This window comes from Taurulus bubalis (genome assembly GCF_910589615.1).
Source record: "Taurulus bubalis genome assembly, chromosome: 6".
Taxonomy (NCBI): domain Eukaryota; kingdom Metazoa; phylum Chordata; class Actinopteri; order Perciformes; family Cottidae; genus Taurulus; species Taurulus bubalis.
In genome coordinates, this window is record NC_136594.1 from 12572604 (window position 1) to 12600213 (window position 27610).

At 40.0% G+C, this 27610-nt stretch overlaps 2 protein-coding genes across 5 annotated transcripts in view; one reads left to right on the plus strand and one right to left on the minus strand.

Moving 5' to 3' along the window:
• The window catches only part of ctnna2 (catenin (cadherin-associated protein), alpha 2), a gene marked incomplete at its 5' end in the record, with an annotated part of 275443 nt that overhangs the window by 99229 nt on the left and 148604 nt on the right, over nt 1-27610 (minus strand). The gene's annotated exons all lie outside the window — the stretch shown is intronic.
• On the plus strand, nt 16360-17937 carry lrrtm1 (leucine rich repeat transmembrane neuronal 1; the record flags this gene model as incomplete). The annotated part of the gene is made up of 1 exon (XM_079220386.1): nt 16360-17937. One exon carries the CDS (start codon nt 16360-16362, stop codon nt 17935-17937), a length of 1578 nt encoding a protein of 525 aa, XP_079076512.1.

Consider the following 27610-nt stretch of genomic DNA (forward strand, 5'->3'; position numbering starts at 1 on the left):
TTAGTCTACCATAACATGTGTTTTGAAATTTTAAGGATTTAAATTGAGAGTAAACTTGAAAGAGACATGAAAGAAACCCTTACTTTAGTGCTCCCGGTCCAATAAAGGTGTATTTAGGGGGAAAGTGAGAAGATAAGGAGCATTGTTAAGTCTGGAAGGTGTGGTTCTCGTGGGGGGATGGGCACATGAAGCAGGATAGAGATGGTTCCCATAACAAACACCTGATTTTTTTGTTTGAAGTTTGAAATGTGTACAACTTTATACATGGGGCGGTGAACATGTGTGTGTGTGTGTGTGTGTGTGTGTGTGTGTGCGTGTGTGTGCGTGTGTGTGTGTGTGTGTGTGTGTGTGTGTGTGTGTGTGTGAAATGTGATGACATATGGTAGGAGGGAGTAAGAAAGACTGTCTTTCACAAGGGGGGGGTTACAAATGCATGATATTTATTTATTTTATTACGTTGATTACACCAATTAAGGCAAGCAGAATAAGTTTCATACAGAAAAAGTACCTTAAAATATTTTTCCTAGATGTTCAAACTTTGAAACGGGTCAATTTGACCCGCAACATAACAGGAGGGATAAAATACAGAAAGCAGAGGACAACTCAACATTATGCAGCAGTAATATGGACATGGTGATTGTCAGACTTTATGCCAAGGTTAGCCACCATTGTTTATTGGAGGTTTCTGAAGTGGCAATGCCTCTTATCCAAGCAACACTGAAGGCTTTACAGTTCAAACTAAACGAGAAAATCAAGCATCAAAGAAGGTGAAGAGGCAAAAGCAGCTCTAGGGGTCTTAGATATGAAAGATGGCATCAAATATAAAGCAGGGGGTTAAAAAAAAAACACACAGACATTTGGTTAAAGTTTTAAACATGTGGCCAGCTTGTGTTAAATAAAGAAAGTTGAGAACTGTTTTATGATGGCTGCCCAATTTACACAGTGCAGCGCATTACTGTTTGTGGTGGGAGAGTCACATAAAACTAGAAACAATTTAAGATCATGCTGCTTCCAAAAGCCACCCCCAGATTTATTAGTACACAGTTTATTTCCTACCGACGATGATACACACTTTCTTTACTTAACCCATTTTGGTCTTTTCAGACAGATTATTGGTTCTTTCTTTCTCTCTTGATAAACACACTATATATGCAGATCCTAATGTTCACTTCACCATGGAAAGCTTTGCCAGGCTTGCTATTGATCTTGCTCTATAAATCCTCTATCCATACATCAAGCCAAACTTTCACCCACCTTTAAAGCCTCAAACATGGGAAAATCATGAGGATACGCTATATTGATTTTTCTGTTTGAGCAGTCGACTGTGTTTACCAAAGCAAACTTTGTATCTAAAAATACATGCTTCAATGAGTTGTAACCCATAGTCATAGCCATGTTCCCCCTGTCACATGCTCCAGTGAACATTATGATGGTATGTTTTCCTGTTTGGTTTACCGCAGTTGCAGTTACTGTTGTATAACCCCCTTTAAATTCATAGGAAGATAGAGATCGCTTTTGTCTAGTGCAGGGGTCAGCAACCTTTCGTATCCAAAGAGCCATTTTGACCTTTTTCCACCAAAAAATTTTTTTCTGGAGCCGCAAAAAATATTTGATATCACAGCTTCTGAAGTTTTATAAATAGTCATATTATATATACAAAAAACTATAGTTTGTTGTATTTATGAAATTATAGAACAAGAATAAAGACATTTTTTTACATTGTATTGCTATTTTACCTGTTTATAACTATCAAACAAAAAATAGTCATGTGTCGGCTACATTAAGGTTAATTAAAAACACAACTATACAGACCTTCAGGTCTATCTATATTTGTGGCTCATGTGGTAGAGCGTTTGCCCTGTAACTGCAAAGTAGCAGGTTCAATACCTGTCCTATTCAGTGAGTTTTACATTTTAAACGCATATCTTTTGCTACGTTTACACTGAGCGTCCTCCTCACTAGAGCACCGCAAACGGAGGACGGATCCGTTTGTACTAACGGACGCCTCAGTGTCTCATGAGCTGACACAAAACCAGCAGCAGTAGTGGAGTTTGGAGACGTGATCCACTTCCTGAAAGTATATCTACTTTACTCAGTTTGCTGCAGCAGTTGAGGAATCGCACTCATCTGCGCGCGAGGGCGGGGCTCTGACTCACGAGTAGCAGCTGCAGGGGCGGAGGCTTGACAGCGATGTGACGCACATTTTAGTGAAAGAAATATTTAAACTTTTATTTTCAGTGACACAATATCACCCAAAACTCCAAGATAAGAGGAATTCCCTTTAAAAGTTTTTCAACTGGGCAAAAAAAAAAAAAAAAAAAGTTGTCTGTCTTTTTTTTTTTTTTTAATCAAAGCCTCAGGGAGCCGCAACAGACGGGCTAAAGAGCCGCATGCAGCTCCGGAGCCGCAGGTTGCCGACCCCTGGTCTAGTGTGAAGGAAACCCAGGATGAACGCTAACAAAAATCTTCTCTGGGTTACTGTCTACACATTCTTGATTTACTGTAGTGTATATTGTAATGGGAATTTTCTATCCTTAGTTGTAGATCTTGGTTGTATGCCGACAGGTCATGAATTAAGGGAAGGAAGAAGACCAGGGGGTCTGATCCTTTGTTCTAGCCTCAACCTGAAACCCCAGACTTCTTTGTCCTAACCTATCTTTGTTCTCTGTATATAAATGCCCATGTAACATGTTGATCCTCAGTGCTTGAGCAGAGTCCAGAGTGACTCTGCTTAGGGATGACTCTTCTCTGCGCAGGAAATAAATGATTTCATAGACAAGTTCTGGATTCTTGGAAAGACTCAACACCGGGTAGGGTGAATTTTACCGTTACAATATCAGATAGGAATAATACCATATTAATCGCACAGTGGGGAAATGTATTCTCTGCATTTGACCCATCCTTAGTATTTTAGTGAGGCACCGGAGGAGAAATTTAGGGTTCAGTGTCTTGCTCAGACACTTCGAGACACAAACTATGGGGATCGAACTGGCTACCTTGTGGTTGCAGGACAACCACTCATCCCCATGAGCTATACCTGCCCGTATGCATATCTGAGATAAGACAGTGATGGTTATAATTCAAAATGCCCACGGCAATCTCAATTAATCTTTGAGTACATTCCCTCCACTACTAAATTTGTCCTAAAATGCTGATTATATAATGGAATTATGTCATGTAAGTACTGAATAAGCGCAATGTTAACTCTCTGTCCACTTGTGACCCTTTTAAACTGAGATAAACCTCCATCTGCTGGAGGGCACACTCAATTGCAGATGCAGAATCATCTCTTGCTGTTTCCTCACCATACCACGCACAGCCACTCTATGGCATACGTGTCTGCACCGACTCCCACAAGAACCCTTTCTCAGCTGCCGATCAAAATTATCTCTGCAGCGGACCAATTAGTCATCATCTGCCTTCTTTTGTTGGGCTCACACAGTCAGACGTTCTCTGATTTCAATAAATGATTTGAATAACGGGCCTGTATTCATGGATGTTGATGATTTGAGTCTTTTTTGATATTTCAAATCAATTCATACAACACTACATCTGACATTGTATCATAAAAGCTTTCCAAGACTTTGAAAATGTTCACATGTTTGATTATTAGTTATTAAAGGAGTGGTCAGATAGAGAGCCAGTGAAGGACCTTGTTCTCATCTTTTTTCTCAAATGTACTGCTTGACTTTACTTAATTGAGACATTATTGTTTCAGTATTGATCACTCAAAAAGGGCTTAAAAGCCTGCAGTGCAGCACCACTGGCTGGTTAAAAAAATATAATAATGAACTGCTCAACAACGTACAGATTAAAAGCTTCATGCTTTCCTTATTGTCAATAGACACAACTAGTCATAATGGCACGTGATGATAATACTCAGAAAAAAAGGGGTCACTCAAATATATCAAACAAAACTTTCCGGTAGGGCTGAACGATTAATTGCATTTGCGATAATATCGCGATATGATAAAACAAGATTTTCTAACCGCAACGTGCGCGATTACAACGTCATCACGTGATGCGAGCGAAAGAGCGGAGAACTCGGCTGCATCAACTTTTCATGCGGCCCGTAAACCTGTTGTGTAATGGAATCCACGGAACAGTCAGAAACTGACACAGCTGAGACTTTAGTCTCGAAGAGGAACAGCACGTCGGTGGTGTGGAACCACTGACGTGCTGTTCTGGTTTCAAAAAAGAAGATGCTGCGCAGCGTCAGGTGAGGTGTGCAGAGCCTGCCACGCTCCTGTTGCTACTTCACGGGGTAACACTACAAACTTGTTCCAGCACTTAAAAAAACACCACAAATCAACGTATGACAGTTGTATGGCCAAGATGCCGAGCACCAGTGCGCCAGACAAGCCAAATACCTCAAGACAGGGATCACTGACCGAAATGTTTGAAAGCGTCAATCCATATGAACGTAATTCACAACGACACAGGGAAATCACTCAGGCAATAACCGAGTTCATAGCCAAAGATATGATGCCTCTCAGCCCGGTGACCAAGCCTGGGTCCATGGCATTGATAAAAACGCTTGAAAACGGTACAGGATACCCCCCGTACATATTTCAGTCAGACTGCCATACCGGAGCTGTACAAAAAGTGCAAAGAGAAAGTCGCCACAGAGCTTAAAACGGTGGACTTTTTTGCTACCACTACTGATCTGTGGTCAAACCGCAAAGCTGAGCCTTACCAGAGTCTTACAGTCCATTTTATTGACGGAGATTTAAACCTCGGAGCTCGGGATCTCAACGAGGACAAACACGTCTGCATCACGACGGACAACGCGTCAAATATGGTGCTGGCTGCACGGCTTAATGAATGGACGAGGCTCCAGTGTTTTGGGCACAGATTACATCTTGCCATTGGTAAATTCGTGCTGTGTGTGTGTGTGTGCAAATATATATATATATATATATATATATACACACACACATACATATATGTATATATGTGTGTGTGCGCGCAAAATAAAATAGAGAGAGAGATGAGTTGATTAGTAATCAGGAAGCTAAATATTTACAAATATATAAATTATGTTGACTTGTGGAAAGTGGATGGGATTAAAAAAATTCATATTTCCTCCCACTCCTCTTTTTATTTAATTCTAACAAATAGGCCCAGCCAATGGGAAAGAACATTTGACACTAAATCTATCTAATATTGTGTTGGTCATATTTAAATCATTCATTATGTTTTGTTGGGGAAAAGAGAGGATACAATTAAAAAAATAAAAAATCGTATATTAAAATCGCAATTGCAATATTGGAGGAAAAAAATCTCAATTAGATTATTTTCCCAAATCGTTCAGCCCTACTTTCCGGTGCTATCGATAACTATATTTAGAACTTTAAATGTGTGTGAGAAACTGGCATTATGAACATCTTACATTTGTTTGGAATTTTATGCGGATCGGATTTACCGACTAAGTATAGAGATCACCACCACTTCCGGTTTCCAATAGTTGGTGATATGACCATGATCAACAATTGGCCTGTAGATGTATTCAGGCCTGGAGTCTCATCAAACTTGTGAAATTTGGAGAATATCTGACCATGATCTGAGCATCGAGTTACATTGGTTTATTTGTTCATGGCAAAGGATCGAAATTCACCATGCAGCCACATTGCATTCAATGAATCCTTTCAATCACCACAATGAAGCATCAGATATCAAGCTCCTCTTCTGTGGAAACAGCTTCCACTTTGAGTCCGGGGGGCAGACACGGTCACCTCATTTAAGAGTAGACTTAAGACTTTCCTCTTTGATAGCGCTTAAAGTTAGGGCTGGCTCCGACCGTTGATTCGGGAAGCTTTTTTCAGAGGGAGAGTCAGGCAACTCCCCTTGCGATTCATGAGGGCAACTCACCCCGTTATTTCGTCAGAGAGATTGCCCCTCCAATTTTCAGAAGTTCTGCTATAGGCTTAGACTGCTGGGGGACATCTTAGGATACATTGATCTCCTCTTCTCTCTCTCCTGGATGAATTCATGTCTCTTCAATGCACATTACTAAGTCTACTTCTTCCCTGGAGCCTCTGTGCTTTCTCGCCTCAAGTTTCCATGAATCGTGGCTGTCTGGTGCCGGTCCTGCCTCATGCCATGTCGGCCCTGCTGATAACCCTCGTTTCTATCTCCTTCTGCTGACATGGATGATCCATGCCTACTACTCATTATATGAACAAGTTCTGTCATATTCATTGAATGATCCTCCTCTGTTGCTCTCCCAAAAGTTTCTTCCTTTTTTTCCCTGTGAAAGTTTTTTTTTGCAATTTTTTGGGGGAGTTTTTCCTGATCCGATGTGAGGTCACGGGACAGGGATGTTGTATGTGTACAGATTGTAAAGCCCGCTGAGACAAATTTGTAATTTTGGGTTATACAAAGTAAACTGCATTGAATTGAATGAAGAAGGTCTTAAGGCTTTTCTAAAAACGTTTGAGATATTTGATCATTTTTCATGGCAAACGTTTTAAGATTATGTTGACCACATTTGAAAAAAAAACATAACATTGAAATGGCAAACTTCCTGATGGGTTTACGGTATACCTTCAAGAGGCTTTTTGTATGTCTCACCATGCTACATATACCTACCAAAATGTCATACAACTAGGTGATACACAATGCTGGAGCTACTCAAAAGGGCGCGCTATCGAGCCATGTTCTCATACAAAAGCTCAACACCCATATCAAATAATAACCCTTTCTTTCATTTCACACACAAATCCACAGCTACTTGCTGAAGGTGACAAAGATACTGGACTATTTTGTTGACAACTTGGTTTATTGTTTGTTGTTGGTTTGATATAGAATTTGATATGGTTTGGAGGTACCTCCAAACATAAACCCTAAACTGAAAGCTGATGATTTATGCTAAGAGGAAAAAAAATGAAGGTTACTCAAAGGTATCTCATCAAAAGATTAATTCATATCCTTATCAGCCATCAATCTGAACTATTGCTGGATCTGTTTATATGACTGTGTTCATGTTAGTGTGCCAGCAGTAGACATGTGTGTTTCACCCACAAATACACGGACACACACTTTCACTCACACTTGTGCTGACCTTAACTTCAAAGCAGAGAGCCAAAGCTCTTAAAGTCTTAAAACTGATGGTCTGGATACTCTCATCTCCTGTTCGCTGTGTCAAGTCATTATAGTGCACCAAGTCATTAGCTGATGGTGTAGTCATCCATTACAGCTAAGAGGGAATATAGCAAAGGCGAAGCAGAGAGGATTCCAACTTCAAGATGTTCAGATCATGTGAAGGACAAGTTTTCTTTGGTGCTAAATACGTCTTTGTTGCTGTTATACCTTCACTAAATACTTTATTGTTTGTGGTGAAATTCACATATTGGATCAGATCTGGAGACAGATCTGGAGACATTGCAGTTTAAGGTAAAATATACTTCAAAAAAAGTTCATGTTTATTCAAGCGTGCATACATCTTAGAGGTTTGACTTGTTCATGAACTTCAAATGATTTCTCTTACAAACTAGAAATATAGCCTCATGGTTGTATGCGCCCACCAACCAGTAATGTAGGAGTTTACTGTCTGCCCAAAATGCCTTCACACAATATTGTTATCCGATCAGACATGTGTGGGAAATGTCATAATTAGCATATCAATTCTTGAGTTATAGACAAAAACATGTTTTCTGAGGTCACAGTCACTTTTGACCACCAGATTCTAGTCAGTTCAACCTTGAATGCAAGTGGACATGTGTGCCAATTTAAAAGAAATCCCCTCAAGGTGTTCCTGAGATACTGCATTCATGAGGTTTAGACGGAAGTAAGATGATATTGACCTTGTTTTTTGACCTTTTACCACTCAAATCTAATCAGTTTATCTTTGAATGTAGGTGGACATTTGTGTAACATTTGAACGAGTTTGCTCGAGGCGTTCTCATGATATCAAAAGAACAGGCCTGGCATGAGGTCACATTGATTTTCACCTTTGACCATTGACCTCCAAAATAAAGTCAGTTCATCCTTGAGTTCAGGTGGACATTTGTGCAAAAATTTGAAAAACAACTCCTTCAGACATTCCTGAGCAACGGAGGTATAAAAAAGGAAAAACACTTCACTGTGTATCAACCAAGTATAAGTGGGAATAAATTTGGTTTCAACAAAGTGACCATTAGTGCAATGGCTGTCAGTTCTTTTACTGTCACATAAACCATAATACTTTTTTGTTGGGAGTATTGTGAAGTCCCTCGTGGTGAATGTAGCATTTAAGGTTAAGCTGTTGATTTCCAGAAAGGGTCAGAACAAAGTACAAGGCTGTTAGGTAAATCAGGTTTCTCGGTATAATTGGCCTTTAAAAATGCCTATAATGGTGTCCAAATAGATTTGGAGACATAAAAACATGTCTGGTGTGCTGCTCAAGAAAACGTTTGTCAATACTTTATATATGTGAACCCGCTCGGGATTAGTTAAGTGTGGCTTCAGCTGCAGGGTCATAGACCCCTGCAGCAAAGCGCACTTCATAGTATTGCTCGGGCTTAATAATCATAGTCCCACAAAAACTTTGGCGCGTATCTCCTCCCACACCGTTGCCAGCACATGCGTAAAAAATACATCAAAACGTGCGGCCTGATCGGGAATCGTGTGCTATGACTTTTCTAAGAGATTCGACCGGCCATTTTTCTGAAAAGTGCGAAAAACGGCGAGAAATTGTCCCATTCACTTGACTGGGGTTCCGGACTGAAGAGAGCAAAAAAACATACATCTTTGTGCCCACAGTGCCATAATTTATCGTCGAGAAATGATTTAAAGTTTAAAACGTTTATAAAAATTTACTTTTGAGGCATAATTTATATATGAAAACGTTGGAAATATTGTGCTTGTGGTACACATGCTTCGTGGAATCCAACAAATGTATACTGTTTTGTCAGCAAGCCTGAAAGCGACATGAAGACCGGCCAACTGCTCCATCAACCTCCATGTTAAATCGCACCACAATTTTCTCTCATGACGGAAACGTGAGCACTTTACAAACTGAATTTACGCTCTCATTTATAAATCCTTACAAATATTTAAGTAGACGGAAACGTTCTCAGAAGTCTTGCGCTTCTCATGATTTCGTTATTTTCGTGATGGGATTCACGGTTGTCTGTCAAATACAATAGTTTGAAAGGTTGTTTTCTCATTAAATCCACAGTCCAGTCTCCCTCTGTGACACAGTAACACAGCTGCTTTAAGTTAGCCAATCAGGGCTGTCACCATGACAACCGGTGACACGCACTCTCACACTCTAACTGGAGGAATATGACTTGACAAGCTAACAGGCTAACTGCCTACAGGCTAACTGCTAACAGGTGTCTCTCTCTCTCTCTCTCTCTCTATCTCTCTTTCTCACTAAAAAAATGGTTGACTGTGTGTGTGTCTATGTGCGCCCGCGTGTGTGTGTGCACGTGAACAGCGCGCATGGCCGTTTTTTGATTAAAAAAATAAAATAATGTTTACACAATGTGCATGTTTCAGTTTTGTTTTTTCAAAAACAATTTTCAGAACAACATATGCACTCTGTATGTATGTGTTTACGATGTACTCTTGACCAGCTGTGAGCAGAGCTGAGGTGCCATCTCTATGTGTTGTCTTGCAGTACACTAAAAGGAAAAACTTTTTTTAGCAGATTTTAGCTGGGTAGTGTGTTGTCTATCTGGCTAGTGTGTTTTTGCAGCGTAGGTGGGTGGATAGGTCCTTAGGGATTTCCTGAGTGTTTATTGGGTAGTTTCACACAAAATGTTGACTGACACCTGAATTGACAAATCACGGTGAAAGGCGGAGCTCCACACAGACTCCACCCGTGTCGATGTGGGCGCGGACCCCAAAGAGTTGGTGAGTGAGGAGATGCAACTTGGATTTGGAAAAAAAAGAAGAAAAAAAAGATTGGATCGACCTTTCACCCAATGAGTCTGTCGTTGCTGGGGAAAAATGGACAACACAACGAATCCGATTAGGCTCTTCCCATAGAAGAAGTCTGATTGGCTCTTTTTGATTTGGCTTTCGGTTAAGTGCATTACAGCATCGCCTTCCAGCATCTTTGACTCCTGTCTAATGCTGTGTTCACACCAAAACAGTTGCGAATTTTCGCAACGCCACTTCGCCTATATCGCGCCGCAGGTGAAAAATTCGCTCTATGTGGTTAATCCGTTTTTTCGCAACCATCGCAACTCATCGCAACCATCGCGGGGGAAAGGGGGCGGGGCTTATCTCTGTGTCTTGAAAGCATTTACTATTTCCGCCATTCAGCATTGAAATAACCTCTAGTTCTGCTTTATACTTGTTGAGGACGTCCCACACACGTCGGAACATCAACCGCCCCGTGTCTGGGTTCATAATAGTATCCGTAGTCGCACACAGCTCCGACTCCTCCAGGACGAGTGTCTGAATAATGAAGCCGCTTCCAGCGCTCCTTCAGCGGACCAGCAGTTTCATTCAGTAACCGCGGTGATCCCGGGCGGAGCTTCTCAACGCTGATTGGCTTTTGCAACTCCGCGTCATGCGAATTATTCGCTGGAGTTGAAATATTTGAACGGCAGCGAAAAAGCGGCGTTGCGACGCCGTTTCGCTTCTATCGCGACGCCCGGTGAAAAATTCGCTTTTTCGCAACCTAACGCGGCTGTGCATTGACTTAACATGTAATCTGGACGCGCGAATATTTCGCAACTGTTTTGGTGTGAACACGGCATAAGGTGAGTGGCTGTTTACTCATGAACTAGCTACATATTTAGCTAGCTATCTAGCTAGCTAACTGAACTGTTTCCCTCTCCCTCTCCCTCCCTCCCTCCCTCTCCCTCTCTCTCTGTCTCTCTCCCTCTCCCTTATCACATTTGGCTAGCTTTTTGTTAGACAGGACAAAATGGCTTAAAATATAAGGATGTTTTTGTATGATTTTACTCGGATGTAAATGTTTTATGCACTGTGTTGATGTTCTGCTTGCTGCTTTTATTCATATCTGTTGTGACTGACTCATGGATTTAAACATGGTTATTCATTTTATTTTATTTAAACAAACCAACTGAAGTCTTGGGTAGGAGAGAGGCAAAGTTGTAATTTTTTACATTGAGCAGCTCTGGTTAAAAGATGGCTGACATGATTGCTTCAAGGTCTTCTCCCTCTTCTGCCCCTCCCAAAGGGCTTTTCGCATGAGTGTTTGAGTGCTATTTTTTTCCCGCCATTCGATCTATATCCCGCCCCCTGTCTGTCTAACTCTGTCTGCCCCCCCCCTTTCCGTGGCTGACATGATATTGGTTAATCTGATTTTGAGTGATTCTCCCTCCCTCTCTCTCTCTCTCTCCTCCTGCCTCCCTCTGTCCCCCTCTCTCTCTCCTCCTGCCTCCCCCTCTCCCTCTCTGTCTCCCTCTCCCCCTCTCTCTCTCTCTCCTCCTGCCTCCCTCTCTCTCCCTCCCCCTCTCTCTCTTTCTCTCCTCCTGCCTCCCTCTCTGTCCCCCTCTCGCTCTCCTCCTGCCTCCCCCTCTCCCTCTCTCTCTCCCTCTCCCCCTCTCTCTCTATCTCCTGCCTCTCTCTCTCTCCTCCTGCCTCTCCCCCTCTCTCTCTCCTCCTGCCTCCCCCTCTGTCCCCCTCTCGCTGTCCTCCTGCCTCCCCCTCTCCCCCTCTCTCTCTATCTCCTGCCTCTCTCTCTCCTTCTGCCTCCCCCTCTCTCCCCTCTCTCTCCTCCTGCCACCCCCTCTCTCTCTCTCTCCTCCTGCCTCCCCTCTCTCTCCTCCTGCCTGCCCCTCTGCCTCTCTCTCCCTCTCTCTCTCCTCCTGCCTCCCTCTCTCTCCCTCCCCCTCTCTCTCTCTCCTTCTGCCTCCCTCTCTCTCTCCCTCTCTCTCTCTCTCCTCCTGCCTCTCTCCCTCTCTCTCTCCCTCTCTCTCTCCTCATGCCTCTCTCTCTCTCTCCTCCTGCCTCCCCCTCTCTCCCCTCTCTCCCTCTCTCTCTCCTCCTGCCTCTCCCTCTCCTCCTGCCTCTCTCCCTCTCTCTCTTTCTCTCTGCCTCTCTCCCTTTCTCCTCCTGCCTCCCCCTCTCTCCCTCTCTCTCCCTCTCTCTCTCTCTCTCTCTCTCCCTCTCCCTTATTACATTTGGCTAGCTTTTTGTTAGACAGGACAAAATGGCTTAAAATATAAGGGATGCACCCTGGTATGGGAATCCAGACGTTGAAGGAGCTGAGTCTTCTAAAGGGAGAAGACATGGCAACAGTCCTCACCACAGTGCGAGACAACACGTATCAACTTTATGGAATCTAGTCTCTTCAGTATCATCTGTTCTAATTTGGAAAACTAAAAAATGTTTTAATTAAATACAAATAATTCTTTGTTGGGAACATAAGAGTTCGATTATACATTGTTCCCCCCATGTTGCCATTTTTTTAAACATTTTCAAATATATTACTATTACAAAAAAATATTTGTTTTTTTCGACTTTGGATTTCTGATTCTCTTTTCATTTTGATATATTACTCTTTTTTTTACATTTTAAAATATATTAATATTAACTAAACATAATGTTGATTCTTCTTCATATTAAATGGAGATACACATTTTTTTGTTTTCCTAGCTATCACAACTGAGACCAAATGTTTATTTACACTAGAGTTTTGTTCATGCCTAAATTGTTTGTTGGAGTCCTATTGTGCATGAAACATTGATAATAAATTGTAAATACCACTTTCATCTTTCATACTGTCATTCATTGTTGCAATGGTAAAGAAAACAAGGTAATAAAACCATTGTATTCTCACAGGGAAACAGCATGTCGTATACCTCAAAAATACAGATATTGCTTTTAATGCTAACTTACCTCAGTTGGTGTGTATATATATATATATATATATATATATATATATATATATATATATATATATATATATATATATATATATATATATATAAAAATGTACCTCAATAACCTCAATAACACATCTCACTACCGGTAATGTATATATATTGCGACGTCTTAATTCTTAAGAAATTCCTTAATTTCTGTCTTCCCTTTCAACATAAAAGCCCCATGATTTAAGTGTATCTTAACATAAAGCTCAAATGAGGATTATTGTATTAAATAGAAAATAAATACACAATTGTACACAATATTTGTGTATGTAATCACGTGATATGTTGCATCAAAGTGCTGTCCCATTCATATTTACACCATCAAGCCCTCACAGCTAAGGTTGGCATATATATATATATATATATATATATATATATATATATATATATATATATATATATATATATATATATATATCTCCAATCCACACATAGGTGCAATAATCATAATAATGTTGCAGCAAAGTTCTGTCCTATATATATATATATATATATATATATATATATATATATATATATATATATATATATACATATATATATAATGTACCTCAATAACACATCTCACTACCAGTAATGTATATACATTGCAACGTCTTACGGCAGTAGTAGCCACACTTTCAAAATTTCTTGTGAAATTTTCTAGTTGCTCATGCAATCCAATACGATATCTGTGATTATAATACAGTTAACAATATAACTGTTGTTAACTGTATTATAATCACTCATCGATACTGGATATTAGCTCCTATTCATTATTTTTTTCAATAAAGCTCAGTTAGATAAACAGCTTAAAATGTTGCTAGTGTAACAGTCAGATAAGGCCTATGGTGATATTGCAGTAATGGGTTTTACCACTGGGTGGGGATTATTTTTGTTTAATGAATTACCGTCTAATCTTCTACGCAGCATTCTGAAGGTAACTCTCCTGATTTAGTACTTGATATATTTGACTTTTCCATACACATATGACTGAAGAGCTGAGCTGGGATGAAATATGGTTGTATAGTAAAATAAAGTAGAACCTTTGGAAAGCCCTTCCTATGTTAGACAGCTATTCCACAGAAAATGCTAATGATATACTACCATCTCCAACAAAAAACACCATATTACAGTGAACAGAAGAACAGACAGCGTGACACCTTAAACATCCGTTTAAGGTGTCACGCTGTCTGTTCTTCACTTGGTCTAGCCCAAGTGTGACCTGAGTTTTAGACCCCAGTTCTGAAGAAGAGAGAATAATGCATCATCAGTAATGCATTACACCAACCGCATAAAGCACGGTAATAATTTTGTTCAGACTGAGTTTTGATAGATCTAAATTATCTTAAAGAAAGAAAAAATACAACCAAATGAACAAGGATAACTGATGTCAAAGTAATGGCATCTGTCAGTAAAAATATATTGACCTCTGAGAGGAAAAAAAGAACAGATGGTACGAAACTTGGCTGATATGAGGAATGTAAGGTGCTGTCACAGCTCATCGTTCTTGCAAATTAATGGGAAAACGATGGCAAGCCTAGGAGTGATTCCAGAAAAAAAGAAAAGCAAGGCTAGAGCGAACCTTGTGAGAAGAATATTTATGTTATAGCTTAATGCTAATATTATGTGGCAAGCAATTACATCTGTATTCAGAATGGATAGCTTAGCCCTAATTGACAATGGCATTAAATGCCTGGCTACAGGACAGTTTGATAAAATGAAGAACGTCCTCCTCCAGTCTTGACTCACTATATTCGTGCCAAAAATGTGTATCAATAGAAATAGATTGATTCGTTACACAAAGTGATATTTAAACTCCAAAGGCATTACATGATGAGTATATTTAAATTGTATCTACATTACTGAAATGATTTTTCCATTTTGTTAGTTGTGTGGGTGTAGTTGTGATCATATGGTGTTTTTTATTTATATAATTTCCTCTTTTTTTGTTCTTTGACATGGAAACAACTGATTTTTTATATACATGCAAATCCTTCTCTGTGTTATAGGTGGAACTAATACATGACAGCCTTTTATTCATTGGATGAATGTTTTTTGCAACTCTGAAATCAGAAAACTGCTTTCTCATAGCAACGTCGAAGGAGGCAGACGTTATATGGCCCAATTCATTACAGTCAGTGAAGGAGGGAGGGAGAGAGAGACGAAGAGGGAGAGAGAGAGGGAGAGAGAGGGAGGGGGGGGGGTCATTAAAGCTCCTGGTTTAAGCCCATCCCATTCTAAATATGTAAATGTCTCAGGCACAGAGAAAAACACAGCAAGAGAAAAGCGAGGAGGGAAGAGGGGAGAGAGAAAGAGCGAGAGAGAGAGAGAGAGAGAGAGAGAGAGAGAGAGAGGAGCAGCATGAAAAAGCTAGTGAGCGATCAAGGGAAAGAGAGCAAGAGAGTGAGGGAAAGAGAGCGAGCACTCTGAATTGTGAGTGGCTTACGACACTCAGTGAACAGAAGGTGCTTCTGCATGCACTGTCAGTGTACTGCTCTGCTGCAAGGGATTGTGTACTCCTTTGCTTTCCACATTTACCGTCCATGCCATACCAGCACCAGCCTTCAGCAGCCGGCTGAGAAAACACCGGGAGCGCAAGGGAGTGAACGAAAACTGCTCTCCACGGGGGATGCAAGAGGCTTCGAAACCAAGATGAGCTGAGATGACAAGGAATACTGTTACCCAAGACAACAGTGAACAGGGTTCACCTCTTTAAATCCTTTTTTTTTTTCTGCATTCGTCACCCGCTTGAATGGATTTAAACCTTACAAGTCAGTGATTGCTTCTAGAGATGGACGATAATATGTGTTGACAGAGCTGCTGAAACTTAAGCAGGAAGGGGAGGAGAAAACAGCGAGACAGATATTTAAGAAGATTTTTCCTTGGTCTTTTTTTTCTTTCTGTGGTTGTCTCTTCTTCCCTCTGATCATTGCAGCAGAGGACTGCGGAGGACCAAAAGAGACAGAGCTCATGTATGCAGACAGGGGAACTTGCACTTCCTACCATCTAGCTGAAAGCTACTTGGATTCCTTCTCTTTCTGGCTCTTTCACTTGAGGAGAACTAAGACATTGTAAGCCTGCCAAGGATCTTGTGTCCACTGAAAAGAGAGACGGGAGGGGGGGGGGGGGAGAAAGAATTTGTACCACAGTGGGGTCTTTTTTAGATTCGCACATAATTAGTGTCGGGGTACAAAGCGAGACGCTGAATGGAGATTGTCAGCTTTTGGATAGGGGTGAGTAGGAATCTTTTCAAATAAGATCGATCAATGAGGACAATTTTATTTTTTCCATCCCCTCTACTCTCCACCCACTGCTTGATATCTGACATAAGCGAGGAGACTTGCCCTCTATCCTTTTTGTATTTTCAACAAAGATTCCTTTGGTTGACAAAGTAAATGAAGTCTAATATCACTGTTCACAGGTAGAAAACAAAATTGCAACGAAACAGATCATTAAATTGATTCAATATGATGTGATTGCTGCAAAAACAATATCCAGAGTGGTTCAATGGACATTTTCTCAGAGACATCTCTGGATATTTATGCTAATGGATTTCCTTCTAATTGGACTGTACTTAAAGTGGCCACTGAAGAAGCCCCCTGGGTTGGTACTGTGTATATTGGGGATTTTTCTGAGAACGGTTCCCTTGGTGGAGGGGGTTTGTCCAAGGCTGTGTCGCTGCGACAGCAAGCTGCTGTACTGCGAGGGGCTCAACCTCACAGACATTCCCCGCAATCTGAGCAGCGCCATGGGCCTGTCCATGAGAGAGAACAACTTGACCGAGCTGCGTGAAGGCCAACTGGTTGGTCTGTCACAGCTCACCTGGCTCTATCTAGATCACAACAACATTGACATTGTAGAGGAGGGTGCATTTGACAGGCTAAGACGGGTCAAGGAGTTAGACCTCAGCAGCAACCGGATTGACAGTCTGCCAAATGGCACCTTCAGGCCCCTCCCAAACCTGCGTATCCTGGACCTCTCATACAACAGGCTGCAGGCACTAGAACCTGACCTGTTCCACGGCCTTAGAAAGCTCACCAATTTGCATTTGCGCTACAATGTTTTAAAATTTGTCCCAGTGCGGATTTTTCAAGACTGCCGGAGCATGCAGTTTCTGGACTTGGGATACAACCAACTGCAGAGCCTCGCGAGAAACTCCTTTGCTGGCCTCTTCAAGTTGACTGAGTTGCATCTTGAGCACAATGAGCTGGTTAAAGTCAACCTGGCCCACTTCCCTCGCCTCATCTCCTTACGCACTCTGTACATGCACAACAATCGTGCTACTGTTGTTGTCAACACACTGGACTGGACATGGCATTTTTTAGAGAAGATTGACCTCTCAGCCAATGAAATAGAGTACATGGAACCACATGTTTTTGAGAGTGCACCCAACCTCAAGGTGCTGATGCTCGATTCCAATCGGTTGACCTCCGTGGACCAGCGCATCCTGGATTCTTGGTCTTCTCTGGACAGCATTACCCTGGCAGGGAATGACTGGGAGTGCAGTCGTAACGTGTGTGCTTTGGCCTCTTGGCTGAGTGCCTTCCGAGGCCAGCGTGACAATTCCCTGCTGTGTTCAAGCCCCGACACCGCACAGGGCGAGGATGTGTTAGATGCTGTATATGCTTTCCAGCTATGCGAGGATCGCCCAATGGAGGTAACTACAGCAGGCCTGTACGCCTTTACAAGGGATCTGGCCCAGGGGGGTTCGGTTTTCCTTGGCCCATTTACCCCTAACCCTTATGAAGGTGAGGGCAGTGAGGTGGTCACCAGTTCTTTCACTGTCACAGTGGGCCATGATGACCTGGAGAGCACCATGCAGATCCACAAGGTGGTGACTGGCACCATGGCACTCATCTTTTCCTTTCTCATCATTGTGCTCATGCTGTATGTGGCATGGAAGTGCTTTCCAGCAGGAATAAGACAACTGAGGCAGTGCTTCAGCAGTCAGCGCCGTAAGCAGAAGCAAAAGCAAAGCATGCAGCAGATGGCTGCAATTTCTACACCGGAGTACTATGTTGACTATAAACCTAACCACATTGAGGGAGCTCTGGTAATCATCAATGAATATGGCTCTTGCACTTGCCAACAACAACCTTCTCGGGAATGTGAGGTGTGACCATGCTTTGTGAATACGTCTTTCCCTGTGATTATCTGGAAATACAATCCCTTTTTGGATACACCGGGGAGGGGAATATTGTGGAAAAGAAGGAATAAATGGATCTTTTCTGACTCTTTTTACACAGCATCTCACTGTGATGTGGAGGAGTGGGCTTTATGCGGCTGACTATTTTGCAGTGGATTTACTGCGACTGCTATCTACTGCATATTTGAGACCACAGGGGATAATGGCCACCTGACTCTAGGACCTGTTGATGTTCTACAGTAAACCAGAGAGGAATACATCGTGGGCACTGAGACTTTTCTCTCATGGATGGATATTTGAGCTTTAATGTGTCTTTCTACTTCAGGACATTTAATTATTGTTTAAAAAGAAACGGGACACACGTAAGATGAAAAAATTAAAAAATAAAACCATTTGTATTATGGTAAACACAATATTTGACAAGCATTTAAAATATAAAAAAAATGTTTACGTTGGATTAAAAATGTAAAATACAAGTCTGTGTAAAATATGTTAAAAAAAAGAACTGCAAGTGTGGATAAAAAGTTATAAAAGATAATCTATTTCTTTTGTAAAACTACAAAAAATTATGTTTAAATAAATGAATTGCTATTCACAGTAAAGTCATTTGTACGTGAGAAGCCTGTTAGAAAGGATGGATTACAATAGACGCAGTCTTTACGCAAATGAACAGGAGAGATGTGTTTCTGCAGTGTATTGAACCAAAAAAATTAAATATGGAAAAAAGAGGGGCAGAGGGATATCTGCATCTCATCTCCAATGTAAAATCCATGGTCTTTTAGATCTCTTCTCTGTTTTAATTCTCATATTTGTTGTTTTATCATTCGATGTGTTGGCTCGCTATCAGTGTAGTTTATTTCCCCCTTCACATTGCCTAGCTGAAAATAGATTCAAATGATCTATCACTATTCAATCGGCAAGTATATTTCCATATTATTACATCACTATCTGTGCACTATCCAAGTAAAGAAAGCAGAGTGTCAACGATCTAAAGCTATGCCTCTTATTGCCTCTCACTCTTTGGATTTCACAGAGGAGCCATGGCTCCTTCCACTGAATCAAGCACACTAAAGGCAACAATCATCAAAACCATGCAAACTTAAATCAAAATACAATTTCCAATTGTATCAGAATCATTGAAGAAATGATCCAGCAGCTTAAAGGAAGATTTGCACATACAATGTTTTTCACTGTGTTTCCATGTAATGTAAAATGTTTGTTGAATACAAGGTCATTTTGAGGTGTATATATATCCTTCTTCCTCTGGTGTTCATTGTGTAAATTAGTGCACTGACAGATGTTGTGTTTCCTGGGTTCTTTGACATGAACAGTATGTTGTGTGAGAAGGGGGGAAGAGAGAGGGAGACGGAGGATCACAACTACTGCAGAAAGAGGGAACAGACTGCTCTCTAGTGTGCATATTCTCATACTGTGGCTGCATTTTACCTATTGTGCACCATACTCTGCAAACCTTCACAGCTAAGGAAACATCAGTATACTGAATTTGCAGCGGCTTTTCTGAAAAAAATCCAATGCATCAATCTGCATCATTTTTTGTGTTATTTTGCGATAAATTAAGATAATGTTTACAACTTGTAAGTCAGCAGGAATAAAAACATGTTTAAGAAATCACTGACAATCATTACATAATTAGTTTCGATAAGAGTAAAAAGTTATCAACAACATTGCACGTGCAGTTGGTGTTCTGGTGTTCTTTGAACAATATGCAACAAAGGGTCAGAACAGGTAAGAATTGGTCGGGTTAGAGATCGTTTGGTGAGCTCTAAAATGGTGGATCATACAGAGCGTGGTAGAAGAAGTGCAAATGTCCCTCAGGCTATAATATGTCTGAAAAGAAATGTGAAAAAACTGCTTGGGTAAAGGATTCATTTAATTTGACCAAAGCTCATTATGAGTGGTTCTGATTAAAATAGTGTCAGTCTATAAAGACAGTGTTTCCAGTATTTTGTGGACATATTGCTCACATTGGAGGAAAAACTGCAAACTCTAAAGAAGAATTCTTGTAATTCTTGTAATCACATATTGTCAAATCCTGGATGGACCTACAAAGTGAGCCACAGGATATACTTTACTTCCCTTTCCTTCTCCAGCTCATAGGATTTATCTCAGGTAAAATCCCACCACAGGCTAATCATCCTTATTATTAGAACGGATTTGCTAGGAATTCTGTGTTTTGCACTTGAGTGCACTAAATTAAAACTATTTTCTTATTCCAATCCTAAATAAATGCAAGGGGCAGTAAACATGCTTTTCATGTTATATAATATACATCCATTGGGAAACTACTGTTTATTCCTCAAATTTCATCAAAAACGTACAACATAGAATTCATCAATTAGTTTTCAAAACTGTAACTTGTTTGTATATTTGTATGACGTTCTGCTCAGAATTATGTTCAAGTAGTTTGTCTTCACGCCCATCCACGCCAAACTGCACTGAATGATGAGTTTTTAACAGAAACTACCTTCAGTGGTCTGTGACACTAAAGGGACTCTTTTTCAGAAATTACCATCCAAGCAATGTCTGAGGAATTGGTCCATGTAGGATTAAAAATAAAGGTGCAGTGTGAGCAATATACCCACAATGGACTTTCATGTTTTTTGGCTGTTAACAAGTTAATTATCTCTGGGGAACAACTAAATGAACAGTCTGCATGCAGTGCATGTAGTGCTCAAGTAACAAAACAATACATTGTGTAGTTATTTTTAAGGGGAGACATTTTGGGGCGGGATGATAGCTTAAAGTTGCCATGTGGGATTAATGTCCCATTTTGTATTCATGATCCCAAGGGCATCCTACTCTAAAGAATCAACGTAGCTGTTAATCATAACCTGTCATATCATGTAAATGCAATAGACTGCGTTAAGTGTGGTAGGGCTTCATGATGCGGACACCTACTTCTTTTCTTTACATCCCTGTCTACAGTTTTCACCCTTTAGAGTCCTTCACAGACCCTTTAACACAACTGCTGGGTACATTTGAGGTTGTGAAGCTTCATTTGTATGAATATTGGATGATGCCTGGCAGAGAGTCCAACACTGGCACAGCTATTGATTTCATTTCAATCCTTTCTTGAACAAGCAACCGGGGCAAAAGGTGATGGAGAATGGCTCTGAATATTTTAAAAGCTTTGAGTCCGGAGGGCTGACGTTTCACTACTTTAGACTTATCTCTATCCCTATTCACCTTTACCTTCCTTCTTCCTCCCGCTCTCTTTTCTGTGCCCATAAAACACAGTAACTGTAGAGAAAAACATCAATTCATCTCCCTGACAATAGATCAAATCTCTGCTTGACCTAAGCTTGGGGTGATAATTCCTTCAGGGCAGATATGCGCCAGCAGACAGTATCCATTATAAATGCCTTGATTGATGATGCTCAGTAAAAATCAATACAGATGAGTGGTGACCAAAATTATCATAGTGATAACAAATGTATTTATCGCTCCCTAACGTTTTCAAATGTTCACTGATGGATGAGGATGATATGTTATATATGATATGATATCATATGTTATATATGTTATATATATATATATATATATATATATATATATATATATATATATATATATATATATATATATATGTAAATCCAGAATTGATTTAGAAGATGATAAGTGGTTGACATGGTGATTTGCGACTGTCTTACACGAATAAGATGACTGTTCAGTCAGAAAGGTGTGACATTCTGCCTCTTTTAGGAGCAGTTGGGCAAGCAGGCGTTACATTTGTTCTGTACTTGTCAGAGCCGCAGCTGTCTGCCAGCCAGACGATGTACATGGGTTGTATGTACAATGCACATGCTAATAGGTCTGACACTATTGGCCCATAGCTTATGTGTGTTAAACTGAGCATGTGGTGTATTTGTGCACATGCAGTTATGTTTGTTCGTGTTTGGTTGTAAATAAGCCCAACAGACCTGGAAACCATGGCGTCTAAGAATACAGTGTTTTGAGTGCAATGCTTAGATCAGAAGTCACAAACGAAAGAAGTTTATAAAAGTAGAGTTAATATAGGGGGGAGAAAAAGGCAGGGCATTCTCTACATGAGGCGAGGGTCACATCTAAAGGTCAAACACTAACAATGGAGAGATCCTGCAGACTCAAACTGTACAGGTAGGTGCTAGCTGAGATGCAAATAAACACAAATGAACCTCACTATCATCGACATAAAAACAACAGTGGAATAAAAAAATAAACACAAATAGTGTAAGCATGTTTATGCCTGTGTGCCTGCACATACTGCACCTCTGATTCTGAGCAGTGATGCATGTGTGCGGCAGTGACAAAGCATCACTCTGCAAATGTCTGGGAAATAGCTTGCATCACAACCTGCAGTGAGGGGGGCCCTTCACAGACACAAACAAATCCTTAAAAAATTAATTAACCTGGCTTCCTGTGAGGGGTATCGATCGAGCAACATTCTGCCATCTCATTGGGACTAGGACTGTGCTGCATAATAAACGCTTACCACCCCCTCATAACTGGATGGAGAGCTAAATCATGGGTGGCAGCATGTACTGCAGTAGGCTGTAAGGAGCCGGTGATGACTAATGACAATGAGTGGGTGGCTTTCCACTGCTTCTTTTATAACAGGTGGGTTATCAGGATCAATATTCTAATCATCATCAACATTATCTTTGAAACCAAAACCTCTGACACAGCATTTTCTCTCTTGCTGTACGTTCCTTTATCTTCCTCATTCCAAACACTGCTGCTGTTGTTTTTATGAATGTGAAATCATTAACAATATTACTCCACTGAATTAAATAAAAAGCCACTAACACAATACTGTTGTTAGCCTTGAAAGAGATATAGATCTCCGTTTTAATAAAATATTGTGATGTTAAACTAAGAATAACTTCTCCCAGATATTGGGAAAATTGAACAAATAATAGCTTTACGAATACAGACAAATGTCCAATAGGAAAACATGCATTCATTACTTAGGCTAACTCTGCAGGCAACATGTAGCTCTCTACACCCACTGCTTCATTTACATGCACAATACTCAAGCAACACTGAATTAATAATAATCACTGAAGAGTCATTATTCTTACCTACATAGTACTGTAGGCAGAGCAGTGGTGGCTGATGAGGAAGGTGAAACTGGTTGGAGAATGGGGGCACGGTTGGCAGCTGAATATTCATTACAGTGAGTCAGTAGGTGAGAGAGGAACAGAAGACTGGTGGCCATTATTTTAACAATAATAATAATGATATATGATATATATATATATATATATATATATATACATATATATATCATATTAATAAGAGTGTATGTTGTAAATACCTTTCTTGCCATCGCTCGGTTGGATTAGCCCATGATAATGTTTTGTCTTGCATTTAACATTAAACATCAGGAATAGTCAGTGAGATAATACATGGCAACAGCTGGGCCTGCATCTGGGGCTCCATGTTACCCGCAGAAGAGCAGATGTGGGTCAGCGCCTAATGTTCAGAGTATTATGGTGGCTGAACTACAAAGCTTTATCCGGTACTGCATTCAGGATTTTCTATTCATGTATTACTGTTATTCATACCTTTACAGATATACCCTGGTGCAATTCATGAGACAAAAAGAATCTCCGATAATTTAGGCTTCAACTTTTACATACATTTACAATTTTGTCTCCACCCCAAATCTTGTAGGTTCTGCATGTTTTGATATATATTTCTTTCAATCCAGTTATATTCTTCATGTGTCAATAGCCCTAGAAATTAGACACTGAAAGACATGTGTGTGACACAAACTGTGCTCCAGCACCCACACAAGGAAATAGTGATCAATAAAATGCATGGTTGCCATTTCTGCATCTGAGTGTGGAGGTACTTTAAAATGGGAGTATTCTGTACAAAACCAATAAAGAATTTAAATAATAAAGGGATATTTATTGTATATGCTTGAGATAATATTTGCTGCAGCGATGACCGTCACAAGAATGGTGATAATAAACGTCTTTGAGCAATTTGTAAAGCGCTATATAACATTAAAGTAGTAGTATTATTATTATAATGGGGCTGAACAATTATGGTTAAAGCATGAGAAATAAACTGTGTAAATTAGTGTGTTCAAGGAGAGAAGACACACATAAAAAAAGTATCAAACTACATTCATCTGGATGTTCAATATGATTGTAATATTGGATTTACAAGGCTAGTCAAATATGTTATAATGTTAAAGAAAAAGTACTTCATTTGATTCAATGCACAGTATACTTCATCTCATTCTAATATAGACAAACATTCTGTGCATCTGTATTAAAGCAATAAAACATGTTTGCAATTAATTAAGCGGCCCTCAATGGACATTTAGATTTACTGTTCAAGGTAGGGTCACTAGAAGCTTTTAAAAGAACTCTCAGTAACCAACAAGGAAATAATAAAATATGCATACCCAAGACTGAATTCAAAACGAAGCCTTTTTGTCCTCCTAGTTGATGAGTCTACTCCTTTACCCGGCACACAGAAATACGCTCAAGTTATTCACAGTTTAGGATAAATGAGTCATCAGGAAGGACTGCATCATGTTTCATTATTCATAGTCAGATCACCTCAAATAAATCTGAATCCAAGACAACACTTTGATTAAGCGTTTCAAAGGCACGGCACAGCAAGACTGTAGACGCTTCTTTTTGAATAAAAAGTTTACACAGGTTAAGCGCAGTAAAAAAGACAGCATTTATCATTTCCCATTTATCTGATCAGTGTCAGGATGAATAAATGCTAATCTACCCGCTCTCCTTGCTCCCTCTCTCTGCCCTATCTGTGAGGGCAGATTGGCATCTCTCCAGTAGCCAGTGAGATTGGCTGCATAAATGGAATTGCCCCATTCTCTAAGTGTCAGCTGAGCAAAGAGAATGTGTTCACTGTTTACAAAACCATTGAGCTAAATGCATCCCTGGTGCAGCAAGTACTTAAGATACAATTTAGTAAACATTCACACTATGCCGGTCAGTGCATACACGCTTATCCAGCCCAGAGGCGTTATAATAAATACAAAAGGTGGACTTACCTGTCATATCAAATGCAGGGCAGAAGACCAATGGATCCAATAAGAAAACCAAAAGAGAGACAGAGAGAGAAAAGAAAAGCTTGTTAAAATACATACTTGGTGCATTTCATTTCTTTCAGACATACAAACAGGTCTATTAAAATATGCTATGTTAAACTGTAAATACGTATGAGCTCAATTAGAGGCCGCAGACATTTTTCTGACAATTTGAGAGTGCAAAGGATTGCTGTGAGATTAGACGGGCTGGAGCAGAGTATAATGGGGTGTCCGCAATGTATTCACCAGAAAGCCTGCACAACCATAATGAAACTGATGGCGCGTTTAATCTCTAACTTACAAAAGCCATCATAGTCAACAGTGAAAAGAAGAAGACCACAAAGACCTTTTAATGAGACTGTACTGACAAAGAGCCGCCAGTGACACCTGCATCCCCCTCTACCAACCACGCAGTACAACACTTCAAGTCAAAGTATATTAGACCCCACACTTCGGTGTATGTTATATGTATGTCAGGGCTTGATCACATCTTTGCTGTTAATGCTTCACACACTGTTTTAAAGAAAAGTAACAGGCATACAGCTCGTACAATTTTGAGGTAATTATGTGTCCATGTTATGCAACTTCAACCGTATACTACTTTAGGTAACCATCCAGAATTCATACTGCTATCAGCACATATCAATAATTCCATAACAATGACCTGAAATAAAGTGACAGCTCCTGAAGAGATTTTCTAGGAATTTGCATATATATATAAATGTTAATTACATATATTATGTTAATATATATATGTTAATGTTTAAATATCACTGTCATATCGGTTTAAAACAAACAAACAAGAAGAGCTAATTGGGAAGATCTGTTTAAATTAAATGCTAAGATAATTGATCCCTGTTCAATTCAACATGTACATTCACATTTATTTTGGCTTTTTTTCCACTCAGTCGATGGTATTTTAAGACGAATAGAATATACAGTAAATGTATGGAGAGTGTCAACCTTGCAATATAAGGGTGCATTTTAGTCAATATGTTTTTATTTTTCCTCTTGGCTGCTTTAGATAGAATGGTCCCCCATGCACAAGCAGGTTCTCCTGATTATGTTTTAAAATGAACCCAATAGGTTTTTTAAATGAACCTAATAACCTTTTTAACAAAATACATTTACAATCATATCACTGAAGCTAATGTTTTGTGACAGCAATATTGCTTTTAGTTAATATGCATTGCCAATTTCAATTGGCTCCAGTTTCTCAGCAAGTATATTAATGACAAAAGATAATAATTCACATTGAATCATTAGAGAGGAAAGTAGGTGTGGTTCAAAAATAAATGTTCCCTAGTTATTTCGCTTCGCTGTTCATTTTACTTCGCAAACTTGACGGTCAAAATGGACAACTGACCTGTAAGAGTACTGAGAAAAGGAGGAAATAGGTGCGAAAAACAATGCATATGAACACATACAGAAAGTTAAACATACAGCACATGAACCAAAGAATCCCCCTGCTACGATGTTCAATGACATTTGAAGAGAAGAAAACGAAGGAAAAAAGACAAGAAACAAGGGTTTAAGGAATAGAAAAGAGCTACAATTCAAACATATTGCAGAATTACTGCATATAAACACTAATGGCAAGGATGCAGGTCTGAGGTTATTCTGCCTGTAAGAGCTGCTGCGATAGAGGTTATGGAACTTAACAATCAAGGCAGGAAAGTAGAAGGTGGTCTACCTGCTGAGTGCTAAGTGAAACAGAAATAGGATGTAGCAGCTAAAGTACTTTAGCTGAAAGAAAAAGACAGAACAAAAGAGCACACATTTGCTCAATAACTATGTTTTATACACAGCCAGTAACTAAGTAAATCAATAAATAGTCCACAACAATCTGCTGAATCAAATGGATTATAGGTCGTGGGGTTAGCAGGATCATCACCGTATTCCAGATTTAGACAATGTATTATTTACAAGTATTTTGTTGCATTAAACTGTCATTATTAACTCAAGAAAACTACAATAATTTAAAATTGACAACTTTGATAGAGCAACTTGTAATCAATCCAGGCTCTTTACATATTACATCCACTGCCCTATGATGGGACTAATGTTTGTTGTTTATATGTGTCAGACTTCATTTTCAATAGGTTAGGCTTTGCAAAAGATTAGCAAGGTTAGACTTTAAAACCTTTTCCCTGGGAGTGTGACAAATAAAGGGGTTTAAAATGTCTTTACACAGATCTGCCTCGTGTGTTTTAACAATTCTGACCACCGTAATCCATTAAGTGTCAACTTCAGCAGCATTAATTCAATCATTCTCATAATCAAAATGGTTGCTCTGAGCCCCTGCTGCGGGGCTTAGTGATGGTGTGCTGAGAATGAAAAGGCACATTAAAATGGGCTGGAGCATGCAATCCCCCAAAAAGGCATTTGCTGCGCTCTGCATGCACCAAGGACATGTAACAGTAAGGTCAGGATCAAACATCGGCAGAATACTGAATAAGTCAGCCTCCTGGGCTGGGATTTCTGGATCCAACTCATCCTCCCTGTCCAATGGTAAAATGTCTGATCGCTCTAGATAGGCTGTCCCTGAAGGCTTGCTGAAAACTTCCAACA